Here is a 17156-nt window from a genome sequence, read left to right as displayed (position 1 = left end):
AAGTGTTAAACATATATAGATTCCTCAATAGATGCAAAATTTGGAGGCATAAAAGGACTTAAGATGTTATTCTGTTCATCCTCACCTTTCTGCAAGTGACCAAACTTGATTTTGATCCAGTGCCTATTTGCTGTGTAAGACTGGCAGCAGAATTTTCTGGAAATACATGTCTTGACTCTGATGGCTGATCACAAGTACCCATGGTCTCCTCAGGTCAACCTGTAGGATATTTTGCTTCACCTAAAAAAATAATTTTTAAAAAAAAGTGAGCCTGGCACAACAACACATGCATGTAATCTCAGTACTTGGGATGCTAAGATAGAAAGATCCCAGGTTTGAGGCCAGCCTCAGCAACTTAGCAAGACCCAGTTTCAGAATTTTAAAATATATAAATAAAAGGACTGGGTATGTGGTTCAGGGATTCAATCCCCAGTACAAAAAAAGTAACCTTGTATAATAGCTATATACAGACATACAGTTGTACCCTGTGTAGTTTCTTGAACTACTTCCTTGCTGTATATTTAAGAGCCAGTACAACCACTGATCTTGTAAATATTTTAATGAAATATATTAATTCTGTAGGTTGTGAATATACAGTCACCAAAGCTAATATGTCATGTATTATAAACCCAGCTTTCTCTCCATTAGTATGATGTGTATTTGATGTTCTTGTTCCTTATATAATTAAACAGTGCTAGGAAAGAATGCTATTTTCCTTCTGATGACAAATATCAAAAGAAGGAAGGAGAAAGAATATCTTTTTTTAACAATTGCAAAGTTTTCATTGTATCTTTGGTTTTTTCTTGACTCTCATTAATAGCAGGAAACAAATGTATGGATACAAAAAACTTTCCTAGTGTGCTGCCACACACTCTAGTTTCCCGAGCTAAAAAGAGCCAGCCCCTGAGGATTTGGAGGGAGGGCCAGGCTTCCTCAACACCCTGTCCTCTTCCTACTCCAGGAGGAAGTCAGTGTCTCCTCTTACCCTGATCCTGCTTTATGCTGCAATTCTGCTTTTAATATTTCTCTACAACATAGAAATTGCAGTTTTGCTTAATAGTTTTTGTCTTTGTTTACTAATGGGATGCCTGGAATAAAAGAAAAATGATACATCATTGCAACAAATTAATGAACAATTGCTCTGTGCATAGGCCATATGTTAATGAAATCTGAAAGTAGCTCTTCATTCCCTTTGGATGACTATCCTTCCTTTGATCTAAACCAACAAGGAAAATAAAAACTGATTCACATTCCCAGAATTTAAATTCTAGTGCATTTTCTAAAGTAAATGAGTACGTGATTTTCAGGTCCCTTTGTTTGTTCCTGCTAGTCTAGGATTCCAGGCACCACCTGTCTCATTCCCCTGTATTTCAGTGTCCTCAGCAGCTGGCAGCGGAAGCAGTGACAAGGCTGAAAGGGTTAGCCCGAGGAGTCTGGTTGGGAAATTAGGGGGTACCAGGAGCTGCACTGAGAAGGGATCTTCCTGGGAAGGAGAAGAAAGTGAGAGTTCCCCAAGCCTCCGAGACCAGCCCCCCCTCCTCCTACAGCCTCTCCCAGCTTCTTTCTGTCCATTCACCAGCATCTGAAGCCACCTGTAATCCCAGGCCAGCGCCTTGTGGTGGGTTCTCTCCATGCACAGCTTCTCCCTCTTACCTTTCCTCACAGATGCTCACCCTTAAGGAATCAACTCATGTTTCTCCTTTTTAAGGAAGCCTTCTGCGATCTCTGTGACACGGGACTGTGTGCCCTGGCTTTAGATGCTCATAGAAATTTTCTCACATTGATCTTGGCATTTCCCGTATTTGATTAAAATTACTAATGCTTAGGTCTTTCTCTCCCATTGTGCTGTAAAGTCTTTGAGGAAAGGAGTAATTTATCATTAGAACCATGCTTGTAACTCAATGCCATGCTTAGTCCCTGGAAAATAGTATGCATTTTCATATTCACATACTAGAAATAGAATTTTTTGGTCATGAGGATAATTGACTTTTTTCTTTATTTAAATTACCACATGTCTTAGGTTTTAAGTGGTTCTCCAGAAATAAATATATCCAAGAGTCTAACCATATCTTAAGAGTCACTATAAATGTGTGCGTGTATGTGTGCATGTAACTCTTAGTCTAGCTCTTATAAGGCATTTCTCAGCATTTCTCAGGTTGGGGGTATAGCTAAGTGGTAGAGCTGTTTTTTAAAATAGTTCTTCAAGATAAGACATCGGGGAATAAAGTTTAAAGCTCATGCCCTTTACCTCTCCCATATTTGTTTGGCACAGTTTTTTGAGATTCTTAAATGTAGATTAAATAAGACACGGAATGATTTAATGCCTTAGAAAATAGATTCGCAAATTAGATAAAATGGTGTTAAATAAACATAAGAAAGGAAACAGTGAATGGAGAGAGGATTTAGTTGGAAAAACTAAAAGCTTAAGTATATAATTAATGAATGAATCTTTGATATTATCTTCTTTTTCAAGTAAAATTTTGTATGTATTATGAGCATCTAAAATTCCATGGAATCTACATTAGTCACCTTTCTATTATGATTACAAAATACCTGAAGTAGTCAGCTTAAAATGAAAAACAGTTTATTTCTGCTCACAGTTCGGGAGGTTTCAGTCCATGGCGAGTTGGCTGTGGCTTGGGTACTGTGCTGAGTCAGAACATCATGGCAGGCACATGTGGCAGACGAAGTTGCTCACCTGGCGGAAGCTGGGAAGGGAAGAGAGGAGGGGGAGGGGCTGAACCCCATTACCTCCTTCAAAGGCACACCCCCAATGACATAAGACCTCCCCCTCCACCCCACCTCTTAAGATTTCTGCCACCTCCAATAGCATTAACCTGGGTACTAACCCTTTAACACATGGGCCTTTAGGGGACATTCAAGATCCAAACTGTAGCAAAATTTGAGGCTGAAGTTAATGAAAATGTTGAAAGATTTGTGTGGAAATAGGGCATGGGAAAGTGTTTTGGTCCAACTTTGCTTTATATTCGACTTCAAATGGTTGTACATTTCTATATGGCACCTATACATTGCAAAATACTTGACTGTTCATCAGCAATGAGCCCACATCATTTCTTTCCAACTTAATTCAACAGTAACTTTTGGTTTGGAGATAAGAAGAAAAGCCTAAAACCAAAAGGAAATAACGCTCAGTTCTACAATACCCAATATGGACTATTGGCAGAGATACCATTATAAAATAGCTATCTTTTTTGCTCCTACTTCTTGGAAATGTGAAAGCTGGATTTTTTCTAACCCATAACTCTCCAATGTTCTCTCTTCTTCAGTGGTATTGGAAGGAACTGGCCCTGGGCCTCTGGAGGGAGCAGTATTCTGGCAGAATTTGGAACCCTGCATTTGGAGTTCATGCATTTGAGCCATTTATCAGGAAACCCCATCTTTGCTAAAAAGGTGAGATTTTCTTGCATTGCAAAGCAGGACTTAAAAAAACACAACCCTGTCCTTGGGAGATTTAGCCATCTCAGATGTGGAAAATAACAAACAGGGTTCATATGGCTCTTAAATTTGGTAATATGCAGTGTTTCTTTTAACCACAATGGAAACCTAATCTGTCCACAGTACCATCTAACATAGGAGGACAGCGCCTGGCTTCCACATTTGTTTCTGTACTCTCAATTACTTCATCAGTCTGAACTTTTTTCCTAATCTAAAACATAATATTGTATAGACTATATGAACCAAATATGTGCAAAGCTTAAGTGTTATATGTGAGGAAGATACCGAGTTGATTTCTAGTTTTCAGGAAGCAAACTCAGACATTTGGACAAATTCATAATCACCCCACAACTCTGCCCTTAATTTTCACCCTTCTTTTCAGCTTCCCTTTCTAGCATAATTCCCTAAAAGGGCATTCCTGTCTGTTGTCTCTTCCTTTTGTTTTCTGCTCTCTTGAACCCTGTCCAGTTGGGCTGGACACACTTATCACAGTGACCAGTGAGCACCACATTGCTAAGGCCATTCACCTAACCTCCCCTCATCTTCCTTGCCCTCTCAGCATCTGACTTGATCAGTCATTTCCGTCTTGGTGAGACACTCTGCTCTTGGCTGCAGGTATTACAGGCTTTCCTGGTTTGCCTGCCTCCTTGCTGGGTCGTTTTTCTTAGATTCTTTTATTGCATCCTTCTCATCACCAAAGCCCATAAACATCAGAATATACCAGGGCTCAAACCTGGGTCTCCTTTTTATATTCTTTCTTACATTGTCTTATCCAATCTCATGATTTCGTACACTAATTATATATTGACTCTAAATTTATAATTCCAGTTCCAACCTGTCCCCTGAACTAAAAACCGTACATTCAATGTTTATTCAACATCTCCACTAAGAGGTCTAATAGACAAGTTCCACTTGAAATCCCAGATTCAGCCCCTAGACCTACATCTGCTCCAGTCTTCACTATCTTGGTAAATAGTACCACAATTTGTCCAGTGGCTCAGGCCAAAGATGTCAAGTCTCCCTGTTCTTTTTGCAAACCTCAGGTCTAATCCATCAGGAAATCCTTCAGCTCTGCCTGGTTGCCTTTGCTGCCACCTTGGTCCAGAGCCCATCAATTATCATGCAGACTTTTCAATGGCCACCCAACTCCTGCTTCCTCTCGTGTCCCCTCAGTCACAGCAGTCCTAGAAAAACACAAGTCTTCACTAACACTCAGAGTGGCATAGCCCTGTTGTTGCCGATGAAGCCTGCGTGCCCGTGTCCCCACTCGCTCTATCCTCAGCTTGCTGAATTGTTCTCTTTGCTTCCTCCCCTCCAGTTTCAGGGGCCTCACCAAATCCACTCTCTCCTCAGAGCTTTCATAGTCCTTCTTTCCTCTGCACAGATGATCTTCCTCCAGATTTCTCCATGACCTGTTCCCTCACTTCTTTAAAGTTCTACTGAAACGCATAAGCCTTCCACACCACTCTGACTGGCATTAATCAGCATCTGTAGCTCCCCACAGTCTCTTCATGTTACACTCTGTCTTCACTCAGACTCCCATAACAAAATGTGTAGATGGAATCACCTTCAACAGTGCTTTCTCACAGTTCTGCATGCCAAGGAGTCCAAGATCAAGGTGTGGTCCCCAGGGTCTCTTGACTTGTAGGTGGCCAGTAGCCCACGATATGCTCATATTAACTCTTGTTTGTTGGGAAGATTCTTGAGTCTCTTATAAGGGCAGTAGTTCCATCATAAAAGTTCTGCCTTCATACTTAATCACCTCCCAAAGGTCTCATCTTCAGATACTACCACATTGAGAGAACTTTGACATATGAATTTGGAGAGGGCTTCTATTCATTTAATAGCACTCTTTTAAATATTGTCACAATATTTATCTTCTCTTGACATACTATTTTTATTTGCTTATCGTCTGTATCATGCCACTTAAAATGCAAAATTACAAGGGAATAGTGACTTTGTTTACCCACTGATCTATTCGTAGTTCCAGTATGGGTCTGGATATGGTAGATAGTCAACCAATGTGCCTGAATTCACTTCTATTATTTTTTTTCTAACAATAATAAGCTGACAGCAACTATCTTTGTTCTAACTCTACTTTGTTTAAATCAACTTATTTTTTTCTAAAGTGGCAGAGTATTATCAAGGAAGAATGAATGGCATGAAACTTTTTTTTTCAATTGTCATAGTGACATTTTCTTTTCTATTGTAGGTAATGAACATTCGAAAAGTCCTGAACAAGCTGGAAAAACCAGAAGGCCTTTATCCCAACTACCTGAATCCCAGTAGTGGACAGTGGGGTCAACGTAAGTCAACAGATTAGCATTCTTTGAACCTATTGTGGTGCCCAGCACTATACTAAGGAGTGCAGAAGGAGACATACATATTGTTGTGTGATGTTTAGAAAAGAAGAAAAGGGGAGTGGTTCCTTTAATAAATAGGTTTCTATCATAAGACAGATTGTCTTATCAAGAAACCAGAAGTTTATGTTCTACGGATAACTATGAGTATGACCATATATAAATACATTTGCAGATACTAATCAGAAAGGGAAGGTCTGGTTAGGGTGGTGTAGGATCTCAGCCTCTACAAGCTGTTCTTGTGGCTCGAAGGAGAATGTGTTCCTGTATGCTAATGGCAGTGAGCGGCTTGCATCCAGTAGTGAGCTTGTACCACTTCTTTGCAGTTTTCTCTCTTTCTGCATAGGGTTGGGAAATGGAGGTACAAACAGGGCACACTTTCTCTACTTGCAAGATAAAGATTCTTGCAAGCAGAGTTACCATTAGTGTAGGAATAAGTATCGCCCAAGGACTTTTGATGCCAAAACCCTCGCTTCAGACTCATCAGATAATTTTTTTTCTTATTTTTTTGGTGGTACTGGGGTTCCTGGAAACCCTTCTACCTCTGGGCTACACTCCCAGACCTATTTTATACTTTTTTTAAATTTGGAAACAGGGTTTCTTAAGCCAGCACAGCTGGCTTCGAACCTGCGCGATCCTCCTGTCTCCGCCTCCCAAGCACAGGGATTACAAGTGTGCTCCACCACGCCCAGCTCATCAAATAATTTTGAGCAAGGATACAGACATTCAGAGTAGGTGAAAGAAATGTTCTTGAGCTAATTGGAAAAGTCTTTGTGGATTAAGTAGTAGCAAATAAAGAATACCATATGGCATGACTAAATATGGGGAAGATATCTGCACTGCCTTTAAATTTTTCTCAAATTTTTGGGAGTTTTGTCTGTATACTTAAATATGATATTCCTAGCCGGGCGTGGTGTTGCACACTTGTAATCCCAGTATTTGGGAGGCTGAGAACAGAGGATCACAGGTTCATAAACAGCCTCAGCTACTTGATGAGGCCCTTAGCAACTCAGTGAGACCCTGTTTCTAAATAAAGAATAAAAAGCTGTGCGTGGTGGCGCACACTTGTAATTCCTGTGCTTGGAAGGCTGAGACAGGAGGATCGCACAGGTTCGAAGCCAGCCTCAGCTACTTAGTGAGGCTCTCAGCAACTTAGTGAGACCGTTTCCAAATAAAATAGAAAATAGGCCTGGTAGTATAACCCGGAGGTAGAAAGTCCCTGAGTTCCACCCCCAGCACCACCAAAAAAAAAAATTAATAAATAAAAATAAATAAAAAATAGGACTGGAGGCGTAACTCAAGGTAGAATGCCATCCCCAGTACCACAAAAAATAATTAATTAATTAAATATTCTTAGATGATTATGCCTCAGTGTTCCTCTATAATTGCTTTTCTTAAAGAATAATTTAGTGGGAAAAAGCTTGCTAAAATCTATGTGTTACATTGGTAACAACTATTGGAGGCCTTGCTACTGAAACCTTAGGACTGTGATCCACAAGTCACGAAGTCTTTGAGACTTTTCAAGGGGCCCACAAGGCCAGAAGTACTTTTGCCAATAATACTGACACTTTCTGCCTTTTTCACGGTACTGACATTTGCATTTGCTCTGCCAAAACAATAGCAGGTGAAACTGCTGAGTGAGAATCAAGGCAGATGCCAGGTGGTAGGTAGTGCTAATACTCATTGTACACTTCCATGGTTTTTTTTTGTTTTTTTGTTTTGTTTTGTTTTGTTTTGGTGGTTCTGGGGTTCCCAGTACCTATTTTTATTCTTTTTTATTTGGGAACAGGGTCTCTTAAGGCTGGCTTCGAAGCTGCAGTGATCCTCCTTTCTCCACCTCCCAACATTTTTTTTTAAAGGAGTTCTATATCACTTATAAATGTTTATAATAAAGCAATAAAATAAGCCGGGTGTGGTGGCGCATGCTTGTAATCCCCGCGCTTGGGAGGCTGAGACAGGAGGATCGGGCAGGTTCGAAGCCAGCCTCAGCTACTTAGTGAGGCTCTCAGCAACTTAGTGAGACTCTTGTTTCCAAATAAAATACAAAAATAGGTCTGGGAGTATAGCCCAGAGGTAGAAAGCCTCTGGGTTCCACCCCCAGTACTATGAGAGGGAGGGAGGGAGGGAGGGAGGAAGGAAGGAAGGAAGGAAGGAAATAATTGGTAACTCTAGTAAATGTCAACCCCGAGTCCATGTTGTTTTAATGTTTCATACACATGAAACACTTCTACTATGTAATGAAAATTAATAGTTGCATACAGGAAAAACTCATGTGTCTGAGCTGCAAGATTATTATTGATTATTATTATTGATAACTAAGATTATTGTGATTATCACTTCATGGTTCACCATTTTTATTTAAAAGAACAATGAAAAACAAATTGGTTATTTGGACTTGAACCTTTCACTTCCAGGGAAAGTACTAGCCTTTGAACCAATGATGATAACATTCAAGTTTCTAAATAAAAGTTAGAATTTGGAAAAACTTGTATATGTCTCCATGAGCTTGCTACCAATAGTGTTCTGATTGGCAGTGATATTAACAACTGTGGTTTCTTCATATTGTGTAATGAAATGTGTCAACACTCAGAGGATCTGCATAACTCAGAAAACCAATATTTTCCAGAGGACCAGTGCATGCTATTACAAAGTAATGCAGGGGATATAGATCCACTCCAAGATAGACTAACAGATTTAATGTAACAATACAAAAATTCATTGATGTAATTCCTGATTCTATACTGCAGCTAACCTTTTAAAAATCTAACCTTTAATAAAAAACACTTCTCAAGTTTTGTTTTAATATTAAAAAAATCTACAATCACATGAAAAGATTATTAAAATACTATTCCTTTTTCCAACTAAAATTGAGGCTGACTTTGTTTATATATTTAAAGCAAAAAAGCATATAGCAGTGGATTGAAGTTGTTGCAGAGATAAGAACCTAGCTGTTTTTTATTTTTTTTTTTTTTTTTTGGGATTTATTTTTTTTATTTTTTTTTATATAACAATTTTTTTATTGAACATAAATAGTATACATTTACACTATATTTGGTGCCCTCCCCCCCCCGCCCACATTTCCCCCCCACACACACACCAATGGTTGTCCAGGTTAACCATGTCTTATTCATAATTTTACACATGTTCAAGTGTAGACCCTTATTAATCGAGACCGGCCTTCCTCCTCTCCTATCTTACCATCCAATCTTAGCTAGTATTTCCCCTTCAATATCTGGAGTCCCTCTGGTATTCTTTGTGTTTCCTAGTTTGGGCATATTAGAGGAAACATATGTATCTTCTTCTTCTGTGCTTGGCTGATCTCACTTAACATAATGTTCTCCAGGGCTTTCCATCTTCTTTCAAATGATATAATTTTGTTCTTCTTTATGGCTGAATAGAATTCCATTGTGTGTATTTCCCATAGTTTTGCTATCCATTCATCTGTTGATGGTGATCTGGGTTGGTTCCATATTTTGGCTATTACAAATTGTGCTGCTATGAACATAGGTATGCATATGTTGCTGTAGTTCTCTGAATTCAACTCCTTTGGAAAGATACCCAGGAATAGACACTTCACAAAAGAAGAGACACAAAGGGCTAATAGATACATGAAAAGATGTTCTTCATCACTGGCCATCAGGGAGATGCAAATCAAAACTACACTGAGATTCCATCTAACCCCAGTCAGAGTAGCAAGCATAAAGAAATCAAATAACAACAAATGCTGGCGAGGATGTGGGGAAAGAGGAACTCTTTTACACTGTTGGTGGGAATGCAAACTAGTTCAACCACTATGGAGATCTGTGTGGAGATTCCTAAGAAAGGTGGGAATAGATCCACCATATGACCCAGCTATACCACTCCTGGGTATCTTTCCTAGCTGTTTTTTAGTAAAGCAACATTAAAGAGATTGGCAAAAATGTAAAATAGTGTCAGTCTTCCCAATAATTTTTTGTTTCATAAAATATAACACCTTAATGAGAAATATCTACTTATGTTAACGTAAAGGGTATATTATATTTATACTTTCATTGGTACAGTGTAATAAATCATAGTGAGATTCACAGTGATACAAAAATACATACACATATCACTTTGTATTTCTCTCCATATACCTTTCTTTTCCCTTTTCTCCCTCCCCATACATGTTAGTGAGATTGGTAGGGAAATCTTGTATGGACATAATCTTATTTGATCTGTTCCCTTTTCAAACACTAGAGTTTCCCCACCTCCATTCCTATACTTGTCATTTTTAATGAATCAACAAAAATACTTTCGCATTGTTTAATTTTTCAGTATGGTAAATACTGGTAGATATTATTCACATAAATTCTTCAGATTACTTGTTTTTCAGAGCATTAAGGGAGTGCTGAGACTAAAATGTTTGCAGGCCACTAGAGTATTAAGATATAAAATGATTAGATATAACTATCTAAATGGGCAACTTTGGATTTCTCATCACAATTTCAAAATTTGAAGAAAAGCCTCTTTGATTCATTTTTCTTTCTTTAATTCAGGGCAAACAAGTCACTTTAAAAAAAAAAAAAAAGAACAAAAAGAGCCAGTTGTGCTGGAACATCCTGACTTCACCTTCTGGGCCACTTAGAGACTATATATTTGGCCATATCTCCCATACAAAGAGTCCTTCATATTTGAATTGCTTATGGGCCAATGTTCTAATGGGAAAACAGGATTGATGCATCTCACCTCCTCCTCCCTGATCCGCCCTCCTGTATTCCACCCATAAAGAAGACACTTATTTTTTAATTCTTTAGTCAATGTCACTTGTCCATACCCAGGTTTTTGCTGTGCTATTTTCCTAGCCCTTCTACCTATTCGGCCCTTCTCTCTCTTCTCCCTGTACCATGGCCCAGCTCAGTTGCCATTTCTTCCAGAAGCCTTTGTCAAGGCCCTAGGTGGGGTCTGTCAGCACCCCTTTTCCTCTGCTTCTTTCTTCCCCGCCCCATCCCTTCACCTACTTTTCTGTCACACGCCTTATCTTAATGATTCACAGACATGCCCACTCTCTGAGGAATCCAAAGCTCTGGAGGGTAGTAACCCTGTCTTAGTTATATTTGTGAATCTGGCAAACAGTATCTCGCACCTAATGGATGTCACCTTTTACCTAGTGATGCTTTCTTACTTGAATTTTGTAAATACTCAGATGTATCTGATCTTTCCGCCTTTGCTTTTGGTAATGGTTTTCTGTATTCTATCAGTTGGCCTTACTCCTCAGTAGTGGCTCAGAGGCAGCATCCCCTCCTGGTCACTGATGAAAAAAATAGTTTTTGTAACCATTGATACTAGATGTGGGGCCTCATGTCTATACACAAAACAACTATCATACTTACCACAATATAAGTGAGTGTATGTGGTGTCCGTAGTACTGAGAGATTGCTTCAAAAAGAGAAATTGAGATTCAATAAACTTTACTAATTTAAGAAGTAGAGATGTTGACTATTTTAATCCCTCCTGCCTTGCTCTTTTTGCTGTATCTTCTTCCTCCCTTCCTTCCTCCCTCTCCCTCTCTCTCCCCCTTTCTCTCCCTCTGTCCCTAGTATTAGGAATCCCTTTATGGGCTCTTTTCAAATCAAGAACACTAACTTAGCTCTTTAGAGACTAACATAATATTTGAGTGTCTATAGTACACAGTACCTTTAGGACAGGCATTTTAAAATACTATGTAAGAAATACAGTTCTTCCTTCTGAATAATCAGACTTTTCTAATTCCACTAAGATCTTTACATAGGACTCCCTTGCCAATACAAGCAGTCATCTAGATCTGGGGGAAGTTTAGTGAGTGCTAAATTATCAAAATGACATGTTCTACCTTTATTCCTATGTTTTAATTTTTTTCCCAAAAGTGACATTTTTATAAGCAGAAAATTTTAAAAATTAACTATCATTTACCGAAATGAATTAAAACAAATGCATTCTTACATAACCCTTTTAAAAAAAAATTCAAATTCCCAAATTTGCCTTTCCTACCCTTACAGAATCATGATCCAATAGGAAAAAATCTCCAGCTGCTTCTGGCTGCTGGTTCTCAACTCTCATTGCTGTAACTCTGAAGGACACTTCTGGATCTTGGACATCACTCCCTATTATTTTATTTAATCCTTGCTGTGTTGACAGTAACCGGGTAGCGATTTGCTTTACCATGCATCACTTGCGTTTGTCTCGTACAATCATGTTTATAACAACAGGGCTTATTATTGACAAGATAGTGCTTAGTCTGTTTAGTTTGTAAATGTCAGAGATTTCTGTGGTGATTTATTTAGAAAACTGTAAAGGTCACTTCAAACACTGCTATTTTAAGTATTGTGCTTACAACTTTTAAAACACAATTTTCCATTCAGCTTAATTCCTATAAGTCTAGACTTTCTGCACTAAGGAAATTGCATATTTCAGTACTTAAAAATATGGCCATTATAGCCTTAAAAAGGATAGTTCTTATTAAGGTTGACTTAGAATTACTTTGGTGTGCTCATCAGTTATTTGAGTGCAAGATGTTTTCTAGGAGCTGGTGTGGACTGGGAAAACATAATGGGCCTGGTCTCTGCTCTCTGACATCATGATCTTATGAGGGAGATGGAAAACAATTCTGCCACATTATGAAATGGCAAGTGTAAAAATATAAGATAAGCTATCAAAAGCTTATAACAGGAGAACCTAATTGGGGTGGGGCGATCTGGGAAGGTTTCTTATAGAAAATACTATTTGATCTCATATACAAAGCATGTACATTTTAAGCAGAGAACGAGTCCTCTAGAAGCACTAGAGTGGGATGGAGCCTGGTGTGTGTGTGTGTGTGTGTGTGTGTGTGTGTGTGTGTGTGTGTGTGTGTGTGTAAAGAGAGAGGTGGGGAGGGAGGGAGGGAAAGAGAAAGAAAGAGAAGGGATTGAACTCAGGGGTATTCTATCCCTGAGGTACACCTCTAGACCTTTTTAATTTTGAAACTCTTTTTAGGTTGCTAAGAGTCTCACTAAATTGCTGAGGGAAGTCACAAACCTGGGATCCTCCTGTCTCAGCCTCCCAAGTACTAGGATTAACAGGCATGTGCCATCATGTCCAGCTGGATGGATAGCAGCAATGGAAATGTTTGGAACCTTCCCTGTCCAGTAGAGTAGTTAAGAGCCACAAGTAGCTACCAAGCACTATGACAGAGGAACTGAATTTAACTGTAATAAATTTAAGTAGAAATAGCACACCTTACCTGAGTGAAAGCAAGAAATGAGTTGGCCATTGCAGAGGCAAGAAGTAGTGATGGCTTGATGGTACTGGTGAGGACAAAGAGGAGCGGAGGAGTTCGGGAGATACGTGGGAAGTAAGATTTAGAGGTTGGGGATTCATTGCCTGTGGAAATAAGAGAGAAAATGAGTACAGAATCACCACTTGATTTCTTTTTTGTGCTGCTAGGGATTAAACCTATAGGTCATGGCAAATTCTAGGTAGTGACCTACCACTGAGCTGCACCCCAAGCCCCATGACTACCTGACTTCTAAGGTGTGTAGGTGGGAGGGTAGAGACCTGAGCAGAAGATAAAGTTCAGGAGGAAAAGATAAAGAATCCAGTTTCTAGCCTGTTTGATTTTTGCCACCCATGCAGACAACCAAATGGAAATGTTGGTAGGCATCAGGAGAGCAATTGTCTTTATAGCTGTATATATACTGATTTATTATTTGTCTGAGTCAATAAGTGAAGATTTTATGTTCAGATAAATGAGTTTGGAGTTAAGAAAATTAAAGGCTATCTTTTTTGGACTCAGATACTTGGAATTCTTGGAAGGGTATTTCAAGTAGATCATATTTATGGTTTTGTAAACAAATATGCTTTATAAGTAAAAATATTAATTCAAGCTATAGACAAACACAACATACGTATAAGTGAGTAAGCGCGTGCACACACATGTGCACATACACATGCGCGAACACACACACCCCATATTATATGATAATATAAGAAGCAGGCAGATCCAAAGATAAGGACCTCTGTGACACCCTCACCCAAAGATGAGGGAGTCAGATAGTGATGATTAACACTATAGTCTCATTTAGCCTTTCTAAACTTTAGTTTTCTTGATTTCCAAATAAGGACACCTAAGGTTCCAAGGTTATTGGTAATATTTTCAATGGATTGGACATAATAAATGGCACTGGGGGTGGGTTGTAGACATGGAGGTATTAGGAAAAACTTCTTCCTTCTTGTCTTCTATTTTCTGTTCCTACTCCATCAGTTTTGTTTTTATTTTTTATTGTTGTGGTGGTTATTTGTGGTACTGGGGGTGGAACCCAGGAGCTTTTCTACCTCTGGGCTGTCCTCCCACCCCTATTTTATATTTTATTTGGAAACAGGGTCTCACTAAGTTGCTGAGAACCTCACTAAGTAGCTTGAGGCTGGCTTCGAACCTGTGCGATCCTCCTGTCTCAGCCTCCCAAGTGCTGGGATTACAAGCCTGCGCCACCACCCCGGCTATCCCATCAAATTTTGACCTTTGAGATTGGTAACACTAGAAAACAAATGTAGCAGATAGTAATAATAAAGGCAAGAATGAACCTAAGAATTTTTTTTGTTTTACTGTAAGCCACATAGTTTTGATTTTATTTAATTCAGAAAGCAAATAAAAATTTAAATATATACTGTGAAACATTTTGATTTGCTATTTTTTACTAGAGTACTAGATATTTAGAATTAGGGGTGATTACATATCTCTTCATCCTGTTTACAAAACTGCTCTGGTAATTATTGAGTATATCACATTAGTTCACAGCCCATCTGCTTATTTCAGAACATCTTTCTGAAAATAAGAGATTTGTTGGAATTTAAATGTAACATTGAGTTGCAGTTGACATGGGGTTTCAAGTCCTAGTTGCTAATGTGATTTCACTGCATTATCTGAATTAAAAGCTGAGTCACTCTGAAATCCATTTGCTCTCTTCTCAGATCATGTATCAGTTGGAGGACTTGGAGACAGCTTTTATGAATATTTGCTCAAGGCATGGTTAATGTCTGACAAGACAGATCTAGAAGCTAAGAAGATGTATTTTGATGCTGTTCAGGTAACCCAATATTTAAATCATCCTTGACACTCTGCTCTAGCTTGTACTTTGCATATTAATCAAGCCTTAATGAAAAAAACTGAAATACTACATGAGTGAGTTACAGAATTATTTCCAGTTAGATGGAGTTCAGTGTCTGCCAACATAATTATAACAGTAATCATACTTGATGTTTTTAGTTCTAATAGGGCAGTTAAATATTTTTTAACATGGTCCAAACCTAAAGTAAGAGTCACAAATCTGCAAAAGAGATACAGTCATGCACCACATCACTTTTCAGGGAGTGACAGACTGGATGTATGACAGAGGTCCCAGATTATGTTGCCTGCTGATGTCAGCGTCTTACTTTGTGCAAGTACACTATTTGATGTTCACACAATCACATCACCTAAGAGCACAGTGCTCAGGATGTGTTTTCTTCCACTCTGCGATGCCAGACTTTATTCTCCTGTCTTGAACATGAGTTCCCTCCATAAAGCTGCATTTTAAATTATGGTAGAAAGCTGGGCGTGGTGGCGCACGCTTGTAATCCCCGCGCTTGGGAGGCAGAAACAGGAGGATCGCGCAGGTTCGAAGCCAGCCGCGCACGCTGGCTTAGGAGACCCTGTTTCCAAATAAAAATGTAAAAATAGGTCTGGGAGTGTAGCCCGGAGGTAGAAGGGCTTCCAGAAACCCCAGTACCACAAAAAAAAAAAAAAAAAAATTATGGTAGAAAAATCCTGAGTTTATATTCTTAAAATTGACTAGGCTAAAATTACCCAAGATTATAGATAACACCAAGATAAACTTGTTTCCAGAGATAAATGGATGGTACTATAAGGAGATCTATGTATAAAAACCTGAACAAACTAGTACTTAAAGGAAGCTTATTAATAGTTTTTCTTTTTCATTTTTATTTATTTTAATTTTTTATTTTTATTTTTTGGAACCCAGGGACATTCTACCTCTGAGCTATGCCCCAGCCCTAATTTTTTATTCTTTATTTTGAAATAGGGTCTCACTGAGTTGCAAAGGGTCTCATTAAGTAGCTGAGGCTGTTCACAAACCTGGATCCTCCTGTTTCGGCCTCCCAAGTACTGGGATTACAAGCTTGTGCTGCCAGGCCCGACTCATTAATGGATTTTAAAGGTCGTTGATAATTCAAGAGGATGGGAAGGGAACAGATATGTGTTTAACCGTCTCTTGTATGCTAAGCAGTATGGGATTGAGGTGCTTTAAGTGAAATGTGGATTATTGTTTTCTTGCAGTATTTTAACTATTTACCCAATTTTATATATAAGTTTGCTCAACCCCAGAGTTATGTGTGGAACCAAAATTCAAGCTAAACTTTGTGTTATCCCTTTTTGCTTCACCACTATGGATTTATTTTGGAATAGGATTCTCTGTCCTACATTGGAATGTTTATTTACAGGTGATGAGGTAATAAGATAAATTAGAAAGTACTGCCAGGCATGGTGGCACATGCTTGTAATCGCAGCATTCGGGAGACTGAGACTGGAGGATCGTGGTTCACAGACAGCCTCAGTTACTTAGCGAGGCCCTTCGCAACTCAGTGAGACCTGTTGCAAGGACAATGAACGACTAAGAAATAGGGCTGGGGGTGTAGCTTGGAGGTACAACGCCCCTGGGTTCCATCCCCAAGGCCATAAAAAAAATTAGAAAGTACTTAGCAAAGTCTATATAGTGTGGATAGTTTAAAAGTAAACTCAGAAACACCTCCAATTAAGCCTCAATAAAAAATTAAAATAAGTTTAGAAAGTAAAGAGATTCAAAAAACAAAGTTATTTTATATAAAATGCTTGAATGTGTACCCCACTTCTGAGGATCAAAAATTTTTTATCAGAATCAGGTGCCTTTGTAGTTAAGAATTTTATTTAGACAATTTACATATTCTTTTAATATTATTATTAAGGCCTCTTAAGTAATATTATAAAATTGTGGCTAAATTCTCATTCATAAAGTTACCCATTTTCTTGACTTTTTATTTATATATATATATTTTTTTTGGGGGGGGGGGATACTGGTTATTGAACCCAGAGACCTTCTACTTCTAAGCACTACAATCCCAGGCCTTTTGTTTTTGTTGTTTTGTTTTGACACAGAATCTCTCTAAGCTGCTGAGAATCTCATGAAGTTGCTGAAGCACCTTTTGCACCTATGATACTTCTGTCTCAGCCTCCCTGTCTCAGTCCTGGGATTACAGACTTGTACTGCCATACGTAGCTGAAATTATTATTTTTTATCAACAATGTTAATTCATAGGAAAAAATTGAAGTGGAAT

At 38.7% G+C, this 17156-nt stretch overlaps 1 protein-coding gene across 1 annotated transcript in view; it reads left to right on the top strand.

The window, feature by feature from the left end:
• Nucleotides 1-17156, top strand: part of MAN1A1 (mannosidase alpha class 1A member 1) — a gene marked incomplete at both ends in the record, with an annotated part of 186164 nt that overhangs the window by 152645 nt on the left and 16363 nt on the right. The window contains 3 exons of the mRNA XM_080700521.1: nt 3288-3411; nt 5669-5762; nt 14760-14875. Of these exons, the coding sequence (XP_080556647.1) occupies nt 3288-3411; nt 5669-5762; nt 14760-14875 (334 nt within the window). The remainder of the gene's footprint in view (nt 1-3287; nt 3412-5668; nt 5763-14759; nt 14876-17156) is intronic.

This window comes from Muscardinus avellanarius (assembly GCF_963383645.1).
Source record: "Muscardinus avellanarius genome assembly, chromosome: 8".
Lineage (NCBI taxonomy): Eukaryota > Metazoa > Chordata > Mammalia > Rodentia > Gliridae > Muscardinus > Muscardinus avellanarius.
This window is presented reverse-complemented; position numbering and strand designations above follow the sequence as displayed.